This window comes from Dermacentor variabilis, chromosome 6 (assembly GCF_050947875.1).
Source record: "Dermacentor variabilis isolate Ectoservices chromosome 6, ASM5094787v1, whole genome shotgun sequence".
In the NCBI taxonomy this organism is placed as follows: Eukaryota; Metazoa; Arthropoda; class Arachnida; order Ixodida; family Ixodidae; genus Dermacentor; species Dermacentor variabilis.
In genome coordinates this window covers 132,871,657-132,895,259 of record NC_134573.1, presented here as the reverse complement: position 1 = coordinate 132,895,259, position 23,603 = coordinate 132,871,657, and the positions used below count along the sequence as shown (strand labels likewise).

At 48.9% G+C, this 23,603-nt stretch overlaps 1 protein-coding gene across 4 annotated transcripts in view; it reads left to right on the top strand.

The window, feature by feature from the left end:
- Window positions 1-23,603, top strand: part of LOC142585251 (uncharacterized) — a 788,133-nt gene that overhangs the window by 238,602 nt on the left and 525,928 nt on the right. The window contains exon 1 of one of the 4 annotated variants that reach the window (XM_075695854.1): window positions 1,271-1,389. The exons of 1 other annotated variant lie outside the window; for it this stretch is intronic. Coding sequence is in view for 2 of the 3 variants with exons in the window: in XM_075695851.1 (XP_075551966.1) it covers window positions 12,484-12,685 (202 nt within the window). In the remaining variant the exon portion in view is untranslated. Of the gene's footprint in view, window positions 1-1,270; window positions 1,390-11,538; window positions 12,686-23,603 lie in introns of those variants that run through there. 2 more of the 4 variants (XM_075695851.1, XM_075695853.1) reach the window with 2 other exon arrangements.

Here is a 23,603-nt window from a genome sequence, read left to right as displayed (position 1 = left end):
GTTCGCTGTGGTGGCTGATGCTCTCCTCCGACGTGGCTGGCTGTCCGAGAACTCGATCCGTAGAATCGTACATCGGCTGCGGAAGATGGCACACGTTTTGCCGCTGTCTCCACAGCCGGCGTCCGCGTCTCCGATTCTCGCAGCGTGAAGAATTTAGGATCGCGCTCCTCTGCTTTCGCCCGCTGCCCGGGCTGCGGACTGGCTCCGAAGGACCACGGGCTCGTTCGGGTGATTTCCCTCTTCTAGCTTCTATCGCGCGCACGTGTTTCCCGAGACCTGCGGCGTGATCGTGGCTTTGTTCGTGGACAACGTGAGGTTTCTGAGAGAGAGCAAGGACTTCTTGCCGCTGCACCGGAAAGACATCACACCGGTGTTTCGTGTAAACAATTCAAACAGTGCTGGTGCCCTTTCGACGTGGGGACGGTGACGTCGGTGACACCAGGGTTCCAGGAATACGAGAGTGAACCGTTCGTTTGTCGGATCGCTCTGTGGATTCAACTACGTCAAACATTAAGCAGCTTTAGTTTGTGGAGGCGTCTTCGGCAGATTTGAGCAAGGTGCTTGTGAAGAAAAAAAAAAGAAAGGTGCATTCTGTGGGATTGCGTTTTCGACTGCCTGTGCGTACAGTTTGTTCAAGCTGTTCTCCGCGCTGAGCCAAGTTCAAGTACCAGAGGTGCGTTTGCTTACTCCTGCGGCACACGTATTGCCGGTTTGGGTGCAGAAATAGCCATATTTCAGTGCCCAAATTTTGCGCGCCTGTCTTTCCAGCCAGCAAAGAAGTCTTGAAAGGGTCGACTACTCCTTTGTTTTGTCTTTTTCGGTTGAGAGATTCCGCTGAATGCAGGCGACATAGATTACAGGAAAATCTCGCCCCATGTACCTCCCATCATATTGTGTTCCGGACCGTTAGAAGAAGAAGAAGAAGAAGATATTTGAAAGCCACGAGAGAAAGAGCCTGACCTTGAGAGCACCAGTGTTTACTCGGGAGTGGCAGCCAGCGACGTCGAAAGGACCGCCTTTTCAATAAAGGCAGGAAGGAAAAGCCCGTCTACCGAGCGCAACATCCGACCTTGCGCCGGCTCCCCGAACTGTGACGAGAAGGGCACAGGGCAGCGGGTAACGTCGGAGAGTGCGCGCGCGCCGTCATCGTCCGTCCTTCGGCGCGGTCTTTGCACGCTTGAGCTCTCCTGTTACGTAGAGCCCGCGGCGCCGGGTACTCGTACAGTCTCTGTGTGTGTGCACCGCTGTGAATCTACAAGCGCGTCGTCTGCTTTGCCTAGTAGAACGACTTCTGCTGCCGTTGTTGAGTGCGCGCGTGCGACCTTCATCACCGACTCTGACTGGACCCACGTGGTTGAGTTTGCTTATACGGATACGCCCACTGAATTTGTGAGTTAATCAACCTTTTCTTTGTGTGTGCGCACATGTCCCTTCTGTCTTATGTTGGAGTCACTTGCTTATCGAGTTTGTTTGCGTTAGTGACGTCGGATAGAAGACGCGGGTGTCTGGTGTTAGCATTGTAACTTGACGACGCGGAGGTCCAATTTGCGCGAGATCCTGACAACGGTCAAACTGGTCAAGTGTATTCAGACATGTAAACGGGCTGCCGCCCTCACCCTGCCCTCCGAAACATGACGTTTTTGCATCTACGCTGATTAAGGGCTACTTCGACTACACTGTGGTGCCGCGTAGATCAGTTTTAAGTTGTGTTCTCAACACCAAATGACAGTTACTAGTAGACAAAGTGGGAGCCTGAACAAAGAAAGAAAAGTTTCCGCCTGGCGTTTTAGCGCGGTCTGTATAACAGCGACTTGGCGATGTGGCGCAAGTAGCTTATTGCCTTAGTCAAACTTTTCTATTAGTGCGACTAGAAACGTGCACAATCACATGTGACACAGACCAATACGAACTTGTCTGTCTGCATGGTTTTCGACCGCTGCCTTGTGTGCTTGTCCTTCGTCGCCATTGATGAAAACGCATACGTACGCCGCATGTTTGTTCATGGGAGCATGAGTAACTTCGCGCTCAATTCCACGCGAGAGCACCACCCAGCTCATCAATTCGATTCCTGATATTTCTCCATGTGCTACATGGAGACACACACACAGAGCTACACACATGTGTTACACATGCTACATGTGTAGTACATGTGCTACGTGTGCTACACACGCACACACACACACACAGAGAGAGAGAGAGAGAGAGAGAAAGAGAGAGAGGACTCAGCCCAGTTTATTCAACGCGTCCTAGGTAGCAGGCCTGTGAGTTCTGCTTTGTGACATCACGCCACTTGTACCGAAATTTTCATTACCAAGCTCGGCGTGACGAAAGCGGTGACGTCAAAATTATAGCGGCTTACTCGGGAGTACCCCAGCATCCCCAGTAAATTCTATAGAATTTACTGGGGATATATGGCAGTCGGGCAATGTGGCATAACGTCATTGACCGAAGTGCGCCGGCTTTGTGCTACCTAGAAGGCGTTGGTGTACTACCCTACACGTGGGGAAGGGGATAGGAGTTACAAAGACAAAGAAAGGAAGAGTTCGGTTTGATCACGTGCAGAAGACAAGGCGCAGAGCAACTATTAAGCGGGCGCTCAAGTTCATTGCTTCACATATTGCAGAAGCGCTCATGTGGCCTCCTGGACTGATGAAGCGCAAACTGCTCCGAAACTGACTTGCCAGCTTGCAAAATAGGCACCGTAAGCTTATGACGTGCCAAGACGGAAGAGTGTCGGTGCGTGTCATGGTCAGATGAGTTCGTGCAGGAACATACATAGATGGATAGATAGATAAACTTTATTCAAAGAATAATCAGAATAATCGCTAATGGTCGGGGCCCCTAGTCCAGGGCTCCGCTGGCTCTTGCCATCTTCTCAGCTCTCTGGATCAGCTTGAGCTGGTCGTCGAGGGCCGAGCTGGACAGCAGTGCCTCCCATATTACTCCCTCGTGGTGTTCGTGTCGTGGTGTTCTATGTTGTGTAGCGTGCACTCTCACATGATGTGGTGAAGGGTTGGTGTGGCCCCGCACCACGGGCATTCGTCCCTGTATAGGCTACTGGGTGTATGCGATGTAATAGGTGTGGGTTCATGTAAGTGCCTGTCTGGACTTCGCGCCAGGCAGCGGCGCATCCTCTGCGCACGAACAGAACTGCCTGCTGCCCCCTTTCCTGCAGTGCACGTGAACGCCAGTATCAAGTCAGCATTCACCTCGCATACTTTGGCAGAGGAACCGTTCATCTGCCTAAGCACGTTATAGCCGGTATTCTGTATTAGCTACAGTTTACTAGGGCAGTAATGATCGACGTTCTGAGCCTGCGCGTTTGCACTGGCTCCCAAAAGAAAAGTGCGGAGAAAACAAACAGGCAAACTTTGCCTAAAGCAGGTTGCAACGTCTACAGCGTTTGCGGCACAATGGCCGACGTAATGATGTCGAGCCTCTCTTAAATGGTCAAGGCTGGTGCCCGGAGCTAGTGGAAAACATTTAGATTAGAAGCCACGATCGATTTCCCCTGAAGACCGCAGACCTGGGCTGCCTAGCATACTGCAGAGCTACATACGTGCGATTTTCTAGAGGCATTGATTTTCTTCAGCGGCAGTACAGTAATATTAAGTTTCACGCATCACTGAACCGCTAGACTAGACTCCGCGCGTTATCACGAATGCGCTCGTGCGTTGTTAACGCTGCAGCTATGCGTGCATTCAGGAGCGCGGCACGTTAACTGTGCCGACGCTGGGCCATGCAGTTATGACGTGTACGAATGCTAACTGCAGCGCAAAGGCACCGCCAGCTTTGCATTTTCTTCTACTTATTCAAATTGTCCGTTCTCTGCCGCTTGAAACCGCTCGTAGCAAGACAAGAGAAATTCCTAAAGCGATTGCAGCTCTAACGGCCGGTAGAGAACTATAGCGCTTACGGCGTGGGAAATGCTTTGCACACGGCCTCGCACACGCCCATGGCTCGTGGCAGCGCGGCCTCTATCACAACGGACTCGTTTCTGAACAAATCGCGTTCCCGCAGTTGAATGGGTCGGGCGCCTCCCGCTATCGCCGTCTGGTTATCGCCGCACTTACGCGATTCTGTTGCTGTCATTTGCCGTGAACTGCTACCGTATACGCCTTCTACGAGACAGCGCACTTAAATTGCCACTTAGAAGGACGGAAGTGTCGTGCAAGATCAACAGAAAGATATAGAACAAGCGACGAGGTGCGCATGGGCAGGTATTATGTCGAGACAAACACATTCCCTCTGCAGCAAGAACGGCAATTTGCTTCCTATGTAGAACTGGGAAAACCGAGTGAAGCGATAACATGGAACGATGATTCAGAGGACTTTGTGCGCTTGCCTTGTGCGCGCTCACGGACGTAATTAGGTGTGCGATGTGGAGCACATGTAAGCCCTTCGCTGCACCCACACCCTTCGTCTGAAATTTAGAAACTTTTGTGCGCGTGAGCTGAATCTTCGTTGGATTGGAGGAGTCTGTAAATACGGATCACTCGTTGATCCAGATGCTCGAAGATAGAGCATCTCATTCGCCGGAGTTCCGTAACGCCGAGTGTCTTCAAGTGCCCTGCAATGAGCACTGGCAACAGTTCTCGTCTATCACCAAGTAACTCTGTACTCTCACACGGATACCATGCCAATGGCCTCATCTACAGTGCTTTATGCCCGTGTTCTTTATTTTGTCTTGTCTTCGTGCGTATACTGTGCCTAGACGCTCACCGAAAAACCCTCTTTACACCCGCCACCACACAGGCCGGCCGTATTAGGAGCACCGGAAAGCTCTTCCTGGGTACACGTATGCGCTGCGGCATCCGTATTAAAGAACTCTTGTAGCCTGATGCTAGTGTAATCGAACACACCACGCTAGGGGCAGCCACGCGCGGCACATCTCCGGCGCAATTCGCGGCGTCGCTTCTTCTTGCATCCGCGCGTCCAAAACGCGTAACACGTATATAGTGACCGCTTTAGTGAGTGAGCCCATGAAACGCATTTCGGTCGTGAGTATGCAGTGGGATAATACAGAGGCACCGTAAAACGAACGCGCCGACGCCGGACGAAGCCGCGTGACGTCGGAGATGCGTTGCGTTCCATGGGGTTCCCTCATCAGTGGCGGTCGAGAGAGAAGGGCTCGCCGCGTTATAGCCCCGCGCTCCGCTTCCCCACATTTGGTCCGTCGCCTATCAGCCGCGGCTGTGCCTACACAGGGCCGCTTCCTCGGACGCTAAAACAGCGGGGGTGTACACTCGCGAAGGAGCGCGCTCGTGAGTTATTCCCTCAGCGGGAGCTGGGCCGTTTGTTCTCGTCTCAATCGCACGCTGCGCGCGCGAGCAGCCTCCACGGCGCCGTGATTTATGTTCCGGAGCCAAACCTGCGAGCGGTTCCATTTTCAGGATTCGTTCGCTTCTTCCGTGTGGTCACCCGCGGTGACATGCCGGCGCTGCTGACGGTCAATCGGTTCCCGTGTCGAATGGGTGCAGTGGATGACAGCCCGGGAGCAAGCGGATTTCTAAAGCACAGCTACTGGGTGCGGTGCGAGGAACCTGCGCTAAACGGGAAAGGCCTCAGCGTTTTAGATGGTGCTATTCGTTTTGGTCGATAGACAGAGACAAAGAATCGCTCACGCTAGTGGAAAGGTTGACTCCGCTGGAAAAACAAAAAATGCTGCGACGATTTAGCGGTAAATGTGAGAGAATTAAATGCGCTAGCATTACGTCGCACCTCTATAAGGTCCCGAATCCATGATTTAAGCCACGTTCACCACATTGAAGGTTGTTGTTCAGAAGCAGACTACCAACAGTTGCACTATATATATATATATATATATATATATATATATATATAATATATCTACACACACATGCGTACACATTTTCTTCTTTGGCGTTCCTAAAGCTGACTCATTAGAAGCCAGAAACATGGGCTACTTGGCTGGAACACGATTTTGCTGCGTAAAGTGGAACTGAATGCTGGGTTTTACGTCCCAAAACCAAGGTTTGATTATGAGGCACGCCCTAGTGGGGGACTCCGAACTAATTTTGCCCACCAGGGGATAATTAACGTGCCCCCAATGCACGCGACACGGGCGTTCTTGCATTTCGCCCCCATAGAAATGCGGCCGCCGGGACCAGGATTTGATCCCATGACCTCGTGTCTATAGCAGCGCTGCACCAAAGTCGCTGAGCCACCGTGGCGGGTAGCTGCGTATACTTAGTCGCGATAGAGCGAGATGCGTAACACCTAACTCAACGCCGAACTCAGACTAGTCTTATCAACCGCACAATGTTACATAAGCCAGCAATCACCCGTCGCAGTAGCCCAGTGGCTATGGCGTTGCGCTGCTGGAGAAACCCAAAGGCGGACGTAGTAAGTTTCAAAAACTTTTGCTGATCCAGAAGTACATGTTGCTGGGCTAGTCGGTTCATACTGCTGAGCAGACCACAATTATGATCGCCTGGCTCAAACAAGGAAGGACAGGAGAGAGTCCTTCCTTGTTTGCGCCAAGCAATCATATTTATGGTCTACTCAGCAATTTTTCTGACCCACAACGGCCCAAATTAAAAAAAAAGAATTTATTTGAAATTCGTGACGTCATATTAGCGTCCGGGCACTCGCGTTCAGGCGCAAAATTCAAAAACGAAACTTTATATTCCAATCGTCAACCTATTTCCGCGTACTGAGCGAAGATAGACCAAACTGACTTAATGTTTCTATTTAGTGTCCATTAAGATGCAGGCTCAAGAGGAAATGCTCGAGGCCTATTGCATCAGGAAAGTAGATAATATATTTATCTGCACTACTTCTATTTTCTTGTAAAAAGATTCGGCAGAGACACTTAACACAGGTTACGTGTGGGAATGCGAAATCCTTATTATCCCTTTGGTGAAATGTTTTCAATTGGTGTTTTCGGCATTCGTTACAGTTCTTTCTGCCGATTCGGTGTGCGCATTCGCGTATACATTGGCCACAGACAGGCAGGCTCATTTGATACACTCATGCCGTGGCGTCAAGACTCCATCGCAGTAGACGCAGCGTCGATGAAAACCGAAGAGCAAGTGGCGCGCGGGAGGCAGCGCGCTCACTCTATGCCCTCAAGACGCGGCGCCACCTCCTCCCTATTGTCTGCGCCGTCACGTGCCCACTGACGCACAAGGCTTTAGTCAGCCAGAACAGGGGAACCGCCTTTGCGTGGGGGAAAGCTTGCTCGTCTCGCACCTAGGAGCACCGGAGTCGACTACCGGCAAGACTGAAACGTGCCACATTTTCTTTTCAGTGCCATTAATTTGCTTTGTTTACAGGAACCTCCCTGTGAAATTTGACGTCAGTCTTGGAATTTTCGACGTGGTCTTAATCATTACGCCGTCGGCCACTTTCGGTACCATCGCTCGGTCACGCCGCCGCCGGATTTTCGCGTAATGGCGCGCATAACGCTTTCGCATTAAAATAAAGACGACCGTCATCTGAACAAAATTATGCCTCTTTTGCACGCGGAAGAGGCGTGAACACGTTCGACGATAGGGATGCGCAGCCGCCATGTTTTTATGTGGTAGGCGCGCAGTTACTGCTGGTTACGTCTCTTTGAGCGATAAAGACCAGTTAAATTCAGTTTAAGTCTTTGTATTTTGATCTATCTCTCGTATAAATTTGCGCCGAAAAGTTATCTTCCATAACAAAAGTCCGCAAACAGAACAGCCCCGTTCTGAGGGCGCTGCTGCAAACCGAAGTTCTGGAAATCATCAGTTTCAATTTTCTGTACCCTTCAGTATTGGTTAGGAACTGTTAACTTTTAACCGGTGTGCTGTGCAGACGTGCTGCTGTGTAACCTACTCGTTATTGCAAGGCAAGCATTCTCCCATGTTGGAGCTGCGGTTTCTGTCGAATGGTGCCGGAGCCCTCTCCTTCCGCTTGCTGCTACATACCGAAAATCCCGTTCGTTGTCTAATCTACAGGCCGTTCTCTTTCTGCAGCTTAACCATCGACTTATCGTTTAGCCTCGGATCATTCTTAACGCTTGAAAGGTTGCGCCCGAAACGACCTTGAAGCACTCGTAACTCGTACACTGCCGAAACGCCTTGACGGTCGGCTTCACCTTGGCCGTATTGCGGACCTTTCCGGTACTTGATTACACGAAGTGCCATATGACAGGCCCCTTAACCAAGCAAGTTATTCTCCCGTCCCCTTAACCATCGCTGCCGTTTTTAAACCGCCTCGAGGCGGAGGTTTGAATAGTTAATTTGCGCAGACAATGGCCACGTGCCTTTGCACTCGGCCCCTTTACGCGGCGTGCAACAGTGCTATTTCCATGTAGCCAAGAGAAGGAAAAACCTCCCGCGCGTGCAGGTGCCCACACACGCGGCTTGGCAAAAATTAGCGACCGTACATAAGAGCGCGCCGTTTACGAACTGGTCGAGCGGTTTTGCGTAGCAGCGACCACGCTGCGTTGTCTTCGAGCCTCGGACCAGAGAACAGTCGTCGTCGTCGCCGCGGTATTGTCTGAATTTCTGCAAGGTCTCTCCTCCGTCGCACAAATGTCTTCCTGTTTCGGTGTGACTCACGCCCATGGCGGTGTTGTTAACTACCGGCGCGGCCGAGACCCGCATTTGAAGGCGCCGTCAGGAGAGGAAGAAGAGGAGGGTAGAGGTGGAAAAGCAGCGTTTTCAGCGCGGTTCTTATCTGACGGGGCCAGGGGAAGGGGGCGAAGAAGAGTTTACAAAACAAGCGTCCGGCTGTCATCATAACACGCTGGCGGGGAACCAAGGGATGGTGTATACCAGTGAAGGAAGACGCGACGCGGGCCTCGTCGCGTTGCTGACGGCCGACAAGGCCGCGGCGGTTTAATTGTGGTGCGATATCGCGCGTATGTTTATGTGTGTATGTGTGCCGCGCGCACTCGACGTGACGCGTGCGAAGAATGCGTGCGGCTTTGTTTTTGCGTCGCGCGCCAGCGAGGTGGGCGCCGAAGCGTGTACAGCTCGTGGCGAACGCCTGAAAACAAAACAAAACAAAAAAAAAACAGGTGTCTGCAAAGGCTGCAGTTTTCTATCTTCGCCAGACACTTTATCGGCGGTGCGTACGGCCATTTTTCGCTCCCCGTATGATACGCAGTATTTCGGTACCCGCATGAGCACGAGTTTTCGGCGCGTGTGTTTAGTGCGCGCGAAGCTTAATTGCTGTCTTCGAGCTACTTAAGCCGTCGTTAGCGCTTAGGATAGAAAAAGATCAACGCAATGAATTTTCTAAAAAAAAATAATTTATGAGGTTTTACGTGCCAAAACCACTTTCTGATTATGAGGCGCGCCGTAATTTCTGGAGTGCTCCAGGGAGGATCAGAAGCATATGGTCAACATCGACCACTCAATGGACACTTTCATAGCCTATTTGTCTTAATAAAAGAAAAAAAAAAGAGAAGGGTTTCAATCACTATTGGTTCGTGTCAGCGACTTATGTGCAGGTGATTTGCCCCATGTGACGAGTGTAGTGTAGTGTAGTGTAGTGTAAAAGCATAGTATTTAAATAAAATTGACTCGCCATCCCAGCCCTGCGAAAGTGGATGTCCCGCGAAGCTGTTACAAAACCACCACTACAATCGATGGTTCGGATGCTTCTCTTGAGCTTGTTCTTTATTGTAACGTGCGCTTTTGTGTGTGTTGCATGGATGATTTCAATGAATATATACCCTATTCGCTTCACTTTGTTGAGCGCTTGCAGCCTCTGTCTTACGGGGGTATGAGCCATTGCTTACGGGGGTATATGGGCCATTGCTGATGATGATAGATGCTTGTTTTGAGCTTGTTCTTGATTGAAACGTACGCGGTTCTGTACGTTGTACGCATGATTCCAATGAACGTATGCACTGTTCAATTCCCTTTGCTGAGGACTTGTAGCCTCTGTATTACGAGGGGCATGAGCCGTTGCATTTTTGCTTGCTTTGGAGGGTATGAGCCATTAGTGATGATGATAATTTTTGTTCACGGAAGGACATGAAAACGCCGACCACTGAGAGGCTTAGAGCTTCTCTGTAACACATCGCTTTACGGCATATCGCATGCACTGCTTTATGCTATGCACGTGAGGGACCTTTCACAAGCCTTCTGCATTCGTCAGTGAGAAAAAAATCAGCAAGAACGCAGCTTCCTTCATCACGAAAACTGAAGTTTACACAGTGGACATTGCGCAACGTTATCGGACGCGCTAGATGATATAGTTCTCAACAAAGCAAACAAAAGATGCCGGTGCTAGTATGGACGTAACTTGTGCCTCTGGCGCAGATGTTAAATGTACTAAATGAACGCGTAGATCTTGTTTGCTGTTGTCATGTAAATTTTCGCTCCTCTATGTAGTCGTCCCACCGTGTGTTTGTCTGTAAGCTAAAAAAAAACGTTAAAGTGTCGTTGATCCAGGCGCTCCATGCGCGTATGCCCACCAACCGTTCTCCGTATACATTGCGTCTGCGCTTACGACTTCGCTCAGTTTCTTACTTATTTCTTGCGGTCCACGCAGACGCCTTTGTTTCACGCATAAAATGTGTGTCCTGAAACTAAGCCGTTGACAAAGGCTGCAAATAGCCCTACGGCCTCTTCTCAATTAAGCCTATATGCCTCCTCCTCCCCTCACACTCCCTTCATCCTCCACCCCGCGCTACCGAAGTTCGAGGGGAAATGAGGGGGGGGGGAAGGAAAATTGCTGTCTTTTATCTTAGTCCCGGCTCAAGGAATAACGAAACAAGAAGGCATGCAGGTAAGCCGTTGGTGACGAGTTGCTATGGTCGCGCGAAATGTTCCCGACTTCTTTTCTTTCTCCGTGCGTGCGTGTGTATCTCTCTTAACACGGCCCCCCGCAAGGTTCACGAATTCTCGCCACCAAATTAGAGCCTCCCTCCTCGCCTGCCATTCGCATAGCAGCGGCGCCAATTGGAAGCCACGCTGTGGGCACCGAACCGAGCAATAAACACGTTCACCTTGACGGGGCAAAAACACGTGGGAGAGCGCGGCATCAACGGCGGGTGCGTGCAGCGCTGACTGGGCGCGCGTTCGTAACACTCATTATGCGAGAAGAAAGAAAGACAAAGAAGAGAAGAAAAAAAGAAGATGAGAGTGACAAGACTGAAATGCACAACTAATATGCCCCTTTCACGATAAGCTAGGCAGGCAGTTCTGCTGCAGCGGCATAAGAGCGTTGGAATGAGCCCACCCTTTCACTCTGCAGGCTCCGCCTCAACTCTTCGTTGACGCAGGTGCAAAGAGTCCTGGCGATCAGAGACCCGGCGCTGACTGGTCGCGTATGTAGTCTAATATATAGGCGACGAGTGTGTGTGGTGTTCTGTAGCGACAGACACGCTTGAGCAGAGAGCGAGACGCGCGGCCTTCACCTTGTCTGATGACACCATGCGACGCGGAGACAATACGTTTGCCGCACCGCCTCGCCGCGACCGTATCTGTAGAACGGGCGGCATCATCCGCACCAGCCCGGCAGGAGGCAAAGCCAGTTGTGTGGCCCTACACGCGTCGCGGCGTGTGTTGCGGTAGGCGTTCGCGTGCCGAGAGTTGCTACTCATCCGCTCGTTTCTGAATAGGGAAGGAGAAGTTCCACATCGGAGGATTTCTTTTCTGCGGCGGTCTCGTCGTGGTCGCCGGGCCACAGCGTACGCCCATTGTGTTCCTGCGAGAAAGGAAGGATTGGTGTGTGTGTGTGTGTGTGTGCGGGCGAGTGCTTTTTCGCTCACCCAGTGCTGCCCTCTCCTTCGACTCTTATAGTGGCACACTTTGCGGATGTCCTTGGCTGATCCTTGAAGCATGGTCTTTCGAGCGTTCACTCTCGCGCCGGCGCTCAGTGCTTGAGGAGGGGGGTGAGCGTGCTGTGTGTTCGTGTGTCCCCGGCGGTGTTTGGCATCCCTTTGATGCCGGCGCCGACTGCTTGCCCAGTCGGCTGCCCTTCGGCTCGTGCGTGTTTCCAGCTGCCCGCGATTGGAAGAAAAGTATCACAAGTGCGGTGTTTGTGAATGCCCTAGTTGTAGCACTCTCAGCTCGCCCTGCCGGCTCTGCTAACGGTGTCTTCTGGTAGTTCCTACGGTTCCAGCGTAGAGGACAAGCTTGTGGCAGCATCGTTATCCACTGGAAGTGCCCAGCTAGTTGGGACAGAGGATTACGCAACTTGAGGATTTCGTGGCAACTCAACTTTGCTTTACGTGTTCTCCTGGATGGCACACACGACCTTTGGACTACGTCCTATCGGGCAAGCCGAGTGCCGTTTTGGCAACCGTTTATACCCACCAATATGAGAAACGTACCATGGCTACTCCTCTGATCACTAGTCGCTGAGCCCGTAACTGTTTTTCAACAAGTTTACAAGCGTTCATGGAGTTCCCGCGCAGTGAATAACCGTCGATTTCTCATCTCTGTTATAACTGCCGTGCACTGCTACACGTCGTCGGCATGCGTCGAGCAATATGGATTTGACTTCGGCGGATTCCTTCGTGGTGAGATCATGACGCGAACCAAGTTCGTGAGGGATTCGGATATCCCTTGTGAAGTGCGATCGTTCAAGCGGCGTGGATCTATTGCGTCTCTGGCTTCCCATGAACTTCGTTCACCAAGGCTGTACAGAAAGCGTCCGTTCAAGTACGCTGTCAACAAACGGTCGCCGAGCATCTCGGGAGCGAGGCGTCGTGCCGGTAAAGCTCGTCACTGTGCGTCTGCGTTTTGCATTCGTGTTTCACGTGTATGATGTACCCAATATCACGAAGCAGTGGCTCGTATCTCTGAGTCTAGGAGAGAATTGTAGTGTACTGAATTATTGCTCCCGTGTCGCAGAGCATCTATCGCTTCCCTTTCATGTTTCCCATTAGCGAAGTACCAGGTTCGACAGCTTCGCGAAATTAAGCAGGGTCGTGTAAATTCTGTGCGCCTGGTGGCGAAACCCACGTTTTTCAATAGTTGATGTCAGACTAGTTTTTTTTTTTATGTCAGTTTCCATGTAACATCATCTTTCAATCACGCTGAAAGGGTCGTTCCGCCACTACACGGAGCGACCGTGTAGACCTATAGGAAAATCCAGTTAAAGAACTACCTGTGTTGGCACTCATTCTCCTCTCGCTATTTTGCTAGTTTACCCTGCGCAGGTTAGTGCTCGCGTTCTGCAATGCTAGCGCTAGCATGAAGGCAGCATACCTATCGCACTACGTCGCACGTAACTCTGAATATCATCCTCGTAACACGAAGCCTGCGTTGTCCAGCCTTGAGTAAGATTATATTATGAAGCTGGGGTTGTTTCAACTCGGTGTTATTGTAATCTAGTGACACAACCAGTATCCTTCTTCTTGTTTTTGCGTTCTGATTCTTGGAACGGCAGTTGTTTTGTCTCGCCGAAGACACGTTTCCCCGTCTTTAGATCAGATACGAAGGAGAAAACGCCGCAAGCCGTGCTAATGACTGCACGGAAAATCCCTACCTATAACTCGGTTTCCGACCGAGCCTTAGGGTGTTTTTTTCTTTATTTTAACTTCTTCGATCCCATGGCGACTATATCTCAAAATAATCCTATAATAATGCACCGTGTCTTGTTTTTGTTTTTTTTCCAGTTTTTTTTTTTTTTTTGGATAAGGGGCGACTCCACGATTACCCTTTGGGCAGGCTTGATCACTTGAACTTAAAGAACGATCGCATCGAAGAATTTCTGCCGTTTCGTTGTCCTTGTTGAGCGTTTGCTGATAGAAAATTGTTTCAGCGTATAGATTTTCTCTCTAGGAGGTCATTACGTCGAATGCTATTGATCTTGAATGCGTAAAGAAACATTAAATCGATGGTTATGACATATAGGGATTGCTACGCATGGTAAACCTGGTGGACCCATAAATGACGCGCACCGGAAACTGCCAAATAGGGGTGCTTATTATAAAATTTTAATAAAGTAGAACCTAGCTGATCCATTCAAATCCCTTAAATTCAGCGTGCAAGTTGTATATACGTACAGTTTCGGTCTTGTCACAGTCACAAAAGTGGATGTGAAGGCTTTTAGCGACCACGAGTACTTGCCAACTTCCCGTGTTGGCCACGAATAATGTTGTTGGAAATGTCTGCGGTGTATGCAAGTAGGACTACTTTATGTACTGGCAAATCCTCTTCGAACTTTTCTGTACGCTCTTCCACAATTCCAAATATTTTCCGCATTATAGGCACATAACGAGGCGGAATGTGTGTCGTGTTCTCCATAATAACGTGAAAGTTCAATTATGGTAAAGCTTCTTATTTAAACAGCTCAGTGTACAGTCCAAATCGCCCCCAGGCTGCATGCTGAGGAACAAGATGAATGTAGGAATGAAAACGTGCTGAGTTTAGTGGAGAACTGAAGTAATACGCAGAGGGAAGACCTGAGTTCTTTAATACTATTGGCATGTCTTCTTGTTTCGTTCATTCTTGCATCATTTAGTCGGCTTTATATTTCCTAAACCTAACGCGTATCACGCTTGTGCATAATTAAATTTCAGGGCTGTGGTATCGCCGCCTCGTGCCAAGAAATTTTTACCAGGATACTGTAGCGGACTCCGTGAAATAGGGGAAGCCTACCGACGCGGTCATGTTTCTATTAAAATAATAAGAATAGCAAAATCCGGACACCGAAGGCTGTTGTACACATGTAGTAGCGGAAATAATAAATCAGAACTCATAACTGAATAATTTATCGGCACCCCTATCAGCAGCTAATGTACGTTCAGCCTTATGTCTGTCTGTCACCTCATGACTATAAGTTGTAGCACGTCGCATCGCGTTATTGTGTGTTTTCTCACTTTATTTCTTTTTCATTTGTTTCTTCTATCAACAGTTATTTTTGTTACTCCTTTCCCCAACAGGGTAACTAGCCAGTATACTTACACTGGCCAGCCGCCCTGTCCTTCCATTTTTTTTTCTTTCTCTTTCTCGCTTTCGGTCTTGTGTATTTCCTCACTTAAACTTTAGTATAACTTATTTCACTTCGAATTACTTGTTGAACAGTGCCGAAAAACAGTTCGCTCTACCAGAGAAAGCCTCCAGCACCCAATGATTTTGCATGATGTGCACATCTGTGGCATCAAAATTATACCATTTTTTTTCTAGTGGTTTAGTTATTAATGATTAGCTTGCTTTTACAGTATGCGCTCTTCGGAATGTGCAGTTAATCTTTAAGACTGCGTTGAATGTTTTTTTGTTCGCTTCAATTTTTTATGACTGTATACACGATTTTTTTTCTCGCTTCTTCTTCCTTCTTCTTTTTCTTTCTTTTTTTTCGCAGTGTTACGTTTACCACTGAAAATCGTTACGTCTCGATTATATTTTGCGGCATGCATTTTCGCCGGAAGAGAAGACCAAAGATCTGCGGCTCAAGAGAAACTGCAGAAACTGAGAACACTTGGTTATTGCTGACACTTATGACTGAGTGTTTTCGCAGCCGACAAGGTGCAGGATGTAAGTAAATGCCCTGACTCTAATACTTCCCAGTTGCACTGTTTTGCGGACGTGGAAACGGCAGGAAACGCTCATAAAGACTTCTCTTCGCGCCCTGCCATTCTTTCTTTCTTCTTTTGTTTTGTGTGTTTCACATTCATATACAGAGTGACACACCTTTAGATACCTCGTACCCGTTTTGTGTTTGTGCAAGCAAGAGGCCTCGTACCACTCTGCTGTCAAAACAGCGGGGCTCCGACGACTCGCACTGTTTCGTGCCCTTTGTGAGGATCGCGCGACTGTCCACTTACCCAACACGGGGACGCCTTGAAGCGAGTTCGTCATTCCGAGGAACGTCACTGTCTCTGTCCCGTGACAAACAGAGCACGAACCTCTGCTCGCATCGGAGATGCCGAAAAGCGAGGAAGGAACGAGAGCGCAGCGCGAGCCCGCGTAAAACGTTCTTCCCCCATTCGCGCGCAAAGGTGTTGCGCTGGCAGCCGCAGCGAGACGTCAGGTTCGTGCAGCACGCTACGCAGCGTGTCTATAGGCGGTCAGCCGAGCGGACCAATCAGAGCGCGTGGTATCAACCGACAGCGGGCGCTGCCGCACTCCTTCGCACTGATGTTGTTTCGTGCGGACGTTACACGTTGCGTCTTTTCGGGGCTGTTTCAAGCTATATATGTGCTCAGCGCATTCGGAGACTGGCAATACCGTGTGCTATGGAGTAGGCTGGTCGCACACGTTTAATTACGACCGTCTAGGGTGAACTACGGTGAAGTGGCAAAAACTGTTGTTAGTGGGGTCTGGAATAAAATGCCTTTCCAACGAAATGCCGGCGGGCGCCGTCTTACGTGTAAGCCGCGGTATATACTGACGCAAGTGCGCGTGTGCGCCGGCTTAAGAACACTTCATTGTAAGAATGGCGACACTTTCTCTGTAGCTGCTGTGTAACTTGCTCGTGCTGTAGCACGAGCAGGCGTTCTGGCGTCGGAATGTTAACATGGAAAGATGCGTGCACTTTGTTTCTACCAATAACTGCTTCTGTCACCAAAACGATTGCATGTTAGAACAAACTGTTCCTCAGCGATCAGAACATTTCTCGCAAAGATCAGAACGTTTCTCGTGGAAGAGAAAAATATGAAGAGAGAGAGAGAGAGAGAGAGAGGCAAGGAAAGGAAATGTAGAGTTAAACTGCAAACGCGCTTGGTTCGCTACAGCATGCAAAGAGAAGGGGAGGTAGAGAGAAAGACAAAAAGCTAAACAGCGAGGGACCTAAGATGACATAATTTTGTGGCGTGCAAGCCCGAGAGTGCTTTTCTTGCTACTTTAGTCTGCGCTTCCCTTGCGTATAGTGTGCGATTATTAAGGCTGAGTAATCACCTATTAAAGTGGTTTTCGTGCTCCGAATGCCCATATCGAGCATCTACTATTCAATACTGCTAGTAGTATTGTGTTATTAATAAAAAGAAAACACGTTCGCTGCGACACGAGCTTTAAATGGGCTGATTTTCAGCGCATTTTTGTTCGCATAATAGCAAAGGCAGACAGGGGCACGATGGCAACGAAGCACGCACCCACACACGATGACCATGGCCCAACTTATCATCGCGAGCGGAGCGAGAAGTACGCAATTAAACGCTGAACAAAAGCACCGCGCTTCCACGGCGCGATAGAAACGGGGACTGATTTACATGTTAAAAGCGCAATTAATCAGGTCGCGCAGTGAATTTTTTTTTCGCTACGTACACCTCTCGAGAATAATTCTTAACGTATAACAATGGCATTCAACAACCAAGTTCCGCAAGGATACAGAGCATCGCCAGTAAGAATCGAACTTGCATATGTGTAGTTCAGATTTCGTGTCTCCGTTTTTACCTTCTTAATAATGAAAAGGACAACTCGGCGAGGAGCTCATTTCCGTCGTCCTGTTTCGTCCTTAACTGCTCTATAGTGTCGCGCTATATAACTCGCTTCAAGTGCGGACACACACACACACACACACACACACACACACGCACGCACGCGCGCGCACACACACACATACACAAGCACACACACACACACGCGCACGCACGCACGCACGCACGCACGCACACACACACACACACACACACGCACACACAAATTCGCTGCATAATAACGATATCGATGGAGGCTTTACGCACGTGGCTATTCTCCCTCCGCCGCCAAAATAAGAAGAAAGAAAAGAAAAAGGAAGATAGAAATGAAAAGGGTGCAACGTTGTTCTAGGTCCTCCCATTGTTTTTATATAATATAAAGAACTGGTATGCGCTCCAATACCGGGACGCAGCCACAGTTACGGCAGTGCGCTGCCCGAAATGTCCACTCAGGAGTGCCGTTTAGCACATCCTGATACTCGCGCACGCCTTCAGGCGTTTACTCTCTGCTTCCTCAATGACCTCGTATGCGCATTCCAAGCTTCTAATAAACAAGTTATAATATTCGCTTCTCACGTCGTCTCGGCTTGAAAGTGTCTTCGTGTGCGCCTCAATAGCATGCGCATGCTCAGGCGTTGCTATGTGGGCAGGCCTGTTATTAAGCTTTAGCACACTGCATATACCTACGTCACCCCTTCCCAAATAAGCTAACGCATCTCCTCGCGACTCCTCACTGCAGAGAAAAGTTATCTGTTTTGCCTTCACATAGACGTGCCTAGCGTAGAAAGTCTTTATGGAACTGTCTATATAGACGGAAGTCACGATCAAGTATACTTCGAAAGCGTTGATGCGGGCTAGCTGCTACGCATCGGAATCAAAACTGCTGGACCTAACGGGACAAGCAAGAGCACAGGCTTCCTCGTTAGTGTTCCAGAAGTACGAGATTTTGGTTGGTGTACGAGAAGCGCGATATGATTATGAGGCACGATATGATTATGAGGCACGCGACTCCGGATTAATTTTGACCACTTGGAGCTCTTTAACGGGCGCCTAAATTTAAGCACCCGAGCGTTCTTGCCTTTAGCTTTCATCGGAATGCGGCCGCCCCGGGATTGAACCCGCGACGTCGAGCTCAGCAGGACAGCGCCATACTATATTCACTGGACTATCGCGCAGGCTGTTTGTGTTCTTGCTTGTCCCATTCTTTCGCGCTGTTTCAAGTACCAAGTATATACATCCTTAGATCTATCGTGGTCAATAAACTTCCAAGCAACAAAGTAGGGAAACATGCGGAATGCCTATACAGGCATTTGTCGCGAAGAATGGGAAAGCCGTCGTATCCGCAAAACACACAATATGTGCAGAAGTATAGTGACCTGACTTGAGCTCCTTAAACGAGGGAGGTCAACCCGAGCTGCAAGTTCCTGCATGGCGACTCTGAACTCGCCGCCATCAGGTTCTCAGACCATCTGCTGGAAAACTACAGAGTACGCAGAAAGGGGTTCTATCGACCACTATGTACTCCGAACAAAGTTTTGTGAATGTATGACATAGCCACTCGTATTACGTTCACCAATACTCGCTTTTAAAAACATTAAACATATGACCTAATTTGCCCAGTTGAGTGACGTACGTCCGAGTGATTTGCCTACAACCGGCAGTTCTCGTGTGAGGACGTTCTTATTCTCCAAAGGTTAATAAATTGTTACGTCTCAAGAAATACGCAGAAGAGTGAACTCTTTATCTTTAATTTCTGAGCGTAGTCACAGCTATAGACACCACAGTGGTTGACCCGGCTGCACCGCAACTGAATACGCAAATCCTTTACGAAGAGAGACAGAAAGAAAGATAGCAATTATTGTTATTTGTTTAAAAAAGAACATACATACGCTTGACAGGAAACGGAAAGCGAGGAACAGGCTGGCAACTGCCGCCGGAAAGGGCACAACGCCTGCCTAGTCTTCAGAAGGGAGGTGACAGCAACACAGAAAGATGAGATAGGAAGAAGGAGAGGAAAGAGGAAAGAAAGAGTCAGATGACAAATCTCAGACTAAAGCAGAACACACACCGTACAGGTCACGCACAGTAGGGCCGGTCACTGCAATAGTGTCTGAAGTCTTTTCATTTGAAATCAGAAATGAGCTACAAACACAAACCTAAGTTAGCCACTTATAGAAAAGTAAGAAGAACGTGATGAGCCTGATCGCGTCGAGACGTTCAACCCCTGGGGTCCAAACGTTCGTCGAGTGTCGTACGCCACACCGCAGGTCAAGCAGTTGATAGTCCCTCTGTACCGACTTGCGTTGCGCTGAGAAAGAAAGAAAGAAAGAAAGAAGGAAGGAAAGAAAGAAAGAAAGAAAGAAAGAAAGAAAGAAAGAAAGAAAGAAAGAAAGAAGCAAAACTGTACCACGGGCCATTCCAGTCCCTGAAAAATTCTTTCTGCGCCTCAAAGCTCAGCGCTGACAAAAGGCGCACTTCGAATTATAACGGGATCAGCCCGTCGAGAATTGCTTCCTTTGTTGCCTCCTGCGCGCAGTGTGAAGGGTACGATACAGATAAAAGAGAAACAGCTCGAGCTCTTGGCACTGCCCGCTCCGAAGCGCGCACCGTGCTGAACCGACTCCTGCCGCCAATTCAATTTGACGCGAACGCCGCTGTATAAGATTAAAAAAAAAAAAATAGAGGCAGGCCATCGCCTTGACAAAAGCGCCACGTTCACGGCCGCGCCAAAGCCGTCGTCGCTGCGGCCCCCGTCGATCGTTTCGCGCCACTTCCAGCGAACGACAGCGACCGTGAAAATAGGAAACTCCGCCACCACAGGGCCGGTGATCGGGCAATGAAGCACGTAGATGGAGGAGGAAGAAGCGTGCGCGTCCTCGAAAGATGCCTGATCGTGCGGTTGTCTCCGAGGCGCTGCACTCCGCTTCTGCAAGTGGCGCAAGCGCACTTGTGCCGGTCTGCGATGAGGTATGGGAGCTCTTTCTAAAAGAACGCCCACCCCGTGATGAGCTGACTCTTGCGGCACGCGTATGACGTACGGACCGGCCGTATTCCACCTACTTCTTCACCGCGGTATTACTTTTGTGTTACGGTGGTTTGTCGTTCTATTTTATTTTATTTTTTTTTATTTTTGGGAGGTGGCCCATCCCTGCCGCATGCCGCCGCTCCCCTGTTTGGTTTGACAACTCGGTTCGGTCATTGTGAGTCAGCGTGAATTCCGAGGCACCGTGCGTGTCCTTAGACGCGCGTGGCTTGAGGCGCCGCGCAGACATGAAGCAGTTCTGCAGCGCGAGCGTGGTTTGATTGTGCGTGTGTGTGTATTGTTCGCTGTAAGGGTTTCTGTACGAATGACGTCTCGTGGAATTGAAATAGGAGGGAGGTAGCTCGCGGGGCGGTGAGGAGAAACGGTTGTACTCCCGATGTTGATGCGATAATTTGCCAATTTGTCACGGACAACGACGCGGCAATTTTTCTTTCACGACGCGAAATTTCAGTCTTCTCGGCGGGTTTGTCCGAGACACGTTGGTTTCCCGCTATAGGCATTCCGCGGCGCTGTAGCCCTCTGCGTCTACGTGCTGAAGTTATTACTCAGTTTTTTTTTTCTCTTGGTGCGTCCAGACGAGAGCTAGAGGGCTGTGGACAGATAAATCTGAAATAGTCTTAACCAATCTTTTTAGTCACTAATATGTTGTTTCTTTTCTTTCGTACTCTCTCTCTCCTTTTTCTTTTTGGCAACCCGACGTGTTGACGATTAGGATCTGGACTTGCTCTTGAAGTTAGAAAGACGAAAACATTTTTTCCCTCTTTCTCTTCTTTCCTTTTCTTGGCTCGTTGTCCACTGATTGACTGCGGTGTGTTTCCTACCCAGACGAAAGACAACAACGATGCATTCACTGGTGTAGTGCTTCCGAATGAACATCAAATATACGTTGTATCACACACGCGCTAGTCTCATCACCTGGTTCTATAATAGCGAGTTATATATGTCTGTTCAAAATTATACAAAACGGTATACACCTCAGTATGTCCATGTGGCGTACTTGCAGACCTCGGCCACAATAAATATTAGCGAATAACGCTAAGAAACTCATTGCGTGCACAAATTTATTGCATTTGATGATTGCCGAAGTTATCGTAAATATCTTAAAACAGCGAGAAAGTGTGGTGATGTCTTCGACAGTGCAGCGCAGTTTGCGAACGCTCGCTTGCTCCGCATTCAATTGGTAACAAAACGGCTCCGGGCAAGCTTCTGACAATTGCGTAATTTAAGAACGAAGTGCAGTGTTTGTCGCTCTAAAGGAGAGCTCAACTTGAGTTTCATGCAGCCGTACCCCTATCACATCCGCGGAAAGGCACGATTCGTAGTGTAATAAATTATAGCGAATGTTATCTAACACTGTTTCGAACTTGCTAACCTTTACTAATAGTAGCGCACGCGAATTCTCGCACTTCAGCTTGTAAGCTTACAGCTTTTCGGGCGCGACACAAAACCATATGTGCGTCATGGTCGGCTGTATGCATGTCTATCGTGTCCTGCTCTACTGCGGCTAACCGTCGCGATAGCTCAGCGACTTTAACATTGTGCTGTTGGACCTGAGGTCGCTGGTTTGGCATCCGGCCACAGCAGCCTCATTCTGATGTTGGCTGAATGCAACAACTCTTGCGTGAGTAGACTTGTGTGCGGTCAGCTTCATCGCTGAGTCAAAGATACAGAGAAAGGTTAATGGCATCTGGATAGGTTAGCCTATCGCGACATTTGAAAATTCAATCAGTACATATCTGAACTGTGTTTATTACCATATAGTGGGTTCTCACACACGTCTGGAAACAGCGGCAAAACATACTCGCACCCGCCGCACTACGGAGCTTATTATATACGAGTGCATGGTCCATGGTCTATTCGTAATAAACTGTTTCGGGTAATCTTCTCGGGAATGTTGAGCCACGGCCGCTGCATTTAAAAAAAAATGCGGCACCTTTTTTTTTTTTTTTTTTTTTTTTTTTTTAGATCCAGCGGTTGTGGTTCAGCGTTCGTCACTCACAATCAGTCAGTCAATCGGTGCATATATGGCAAGTGACTAACACGGCTGGCTGACTTAAGTCTGTAGCGTTGTCGTCGCAATAATTGAAAAAAGAAAGCGCATGAAGCAAGCGAGAACTTGCCTGCGTCGTTCTGTTTAAGAATAACGACGGAAAATTACTAGCTGGAGCTGCCCCTGCTTCTATTAGTCGTTACTACTGCCACATTAAGTGGCGCTGCAACTTAATCGAAGAGGATGTGAGATTTAATCTTGGAATGCAAATGCATGCACGTAAACGATTTCTTTGGTCCATTGCCCAGCTGATGAGCAACCGTAAAACTTGGTTGTTATAGCGTAACACACGCTGAACGACTTGACATAACAACGGGGCAGGAAATGGCGTCGTGTCGTTCATTTGTATGGTTTCGCGTTTTTCACACCATTACCAAGTTAGAGCGAACTGGCCCACCTGCGAAAATTAACTCGCATTTGTGAAACATTGCAGTTTTAGTGGACGGATGTCTATTGGCTTATTGTATTGGGCGCGCCCATGTGGCAAATGTGGCGAAAATCGTGCGAAGACCTTTCGAGAATCGCAAAGGAATGCCAAGAGATAACTTAGGATCGGACCAGCCCTGTGGGTGTGAGATCTTTTTCCCACGACGTGTGGAACCAGCCACGGGTCTTACATTGCGCAAACTAGTTTTCAACGAACTGACACGGGATGTGTGCTGAAACACATAGCAAACCACTACACAGTTGCAATACCACAGCACGGAGATAGAGGGCTTGCAATGTCCTGTGTGGACTCATATTTTTCTTTCTCGTCTTGGAGCCGCGACAATCATCCCTGCTCTTTTGTCGTCAGCTCTGGTCATCTTATTGCACCTAAACGCAACAGTTCAAGCGGTCTTCCGCTTCTTTTTTTTTTTTTTTTCTGAAAACACAGTTTCGACTTTCGACGCAGCAGTTAGAACGTCGTGAGCTGCTGCAGTATACCATAAAGAACACATACAGGGCGTTTCTTTTCTTTAGCTGCACCAAATTTGGTAAAGGTTGCCTATGGCAGATAGCACAATTATAACCCTTGACCTAAATTACTCGATGACGTTCAATTGAATAATTAACCTAATTACGCTAATTTATGTATTAATTATTTACTTTACGCCACAAATTTCAATCTACGAATTATAGCCGCTGAGTTCGCACGGCGTATCCACTTGGAACGAATTCTCTGCGCAGAACTAGTTCCGAGATATTAATTT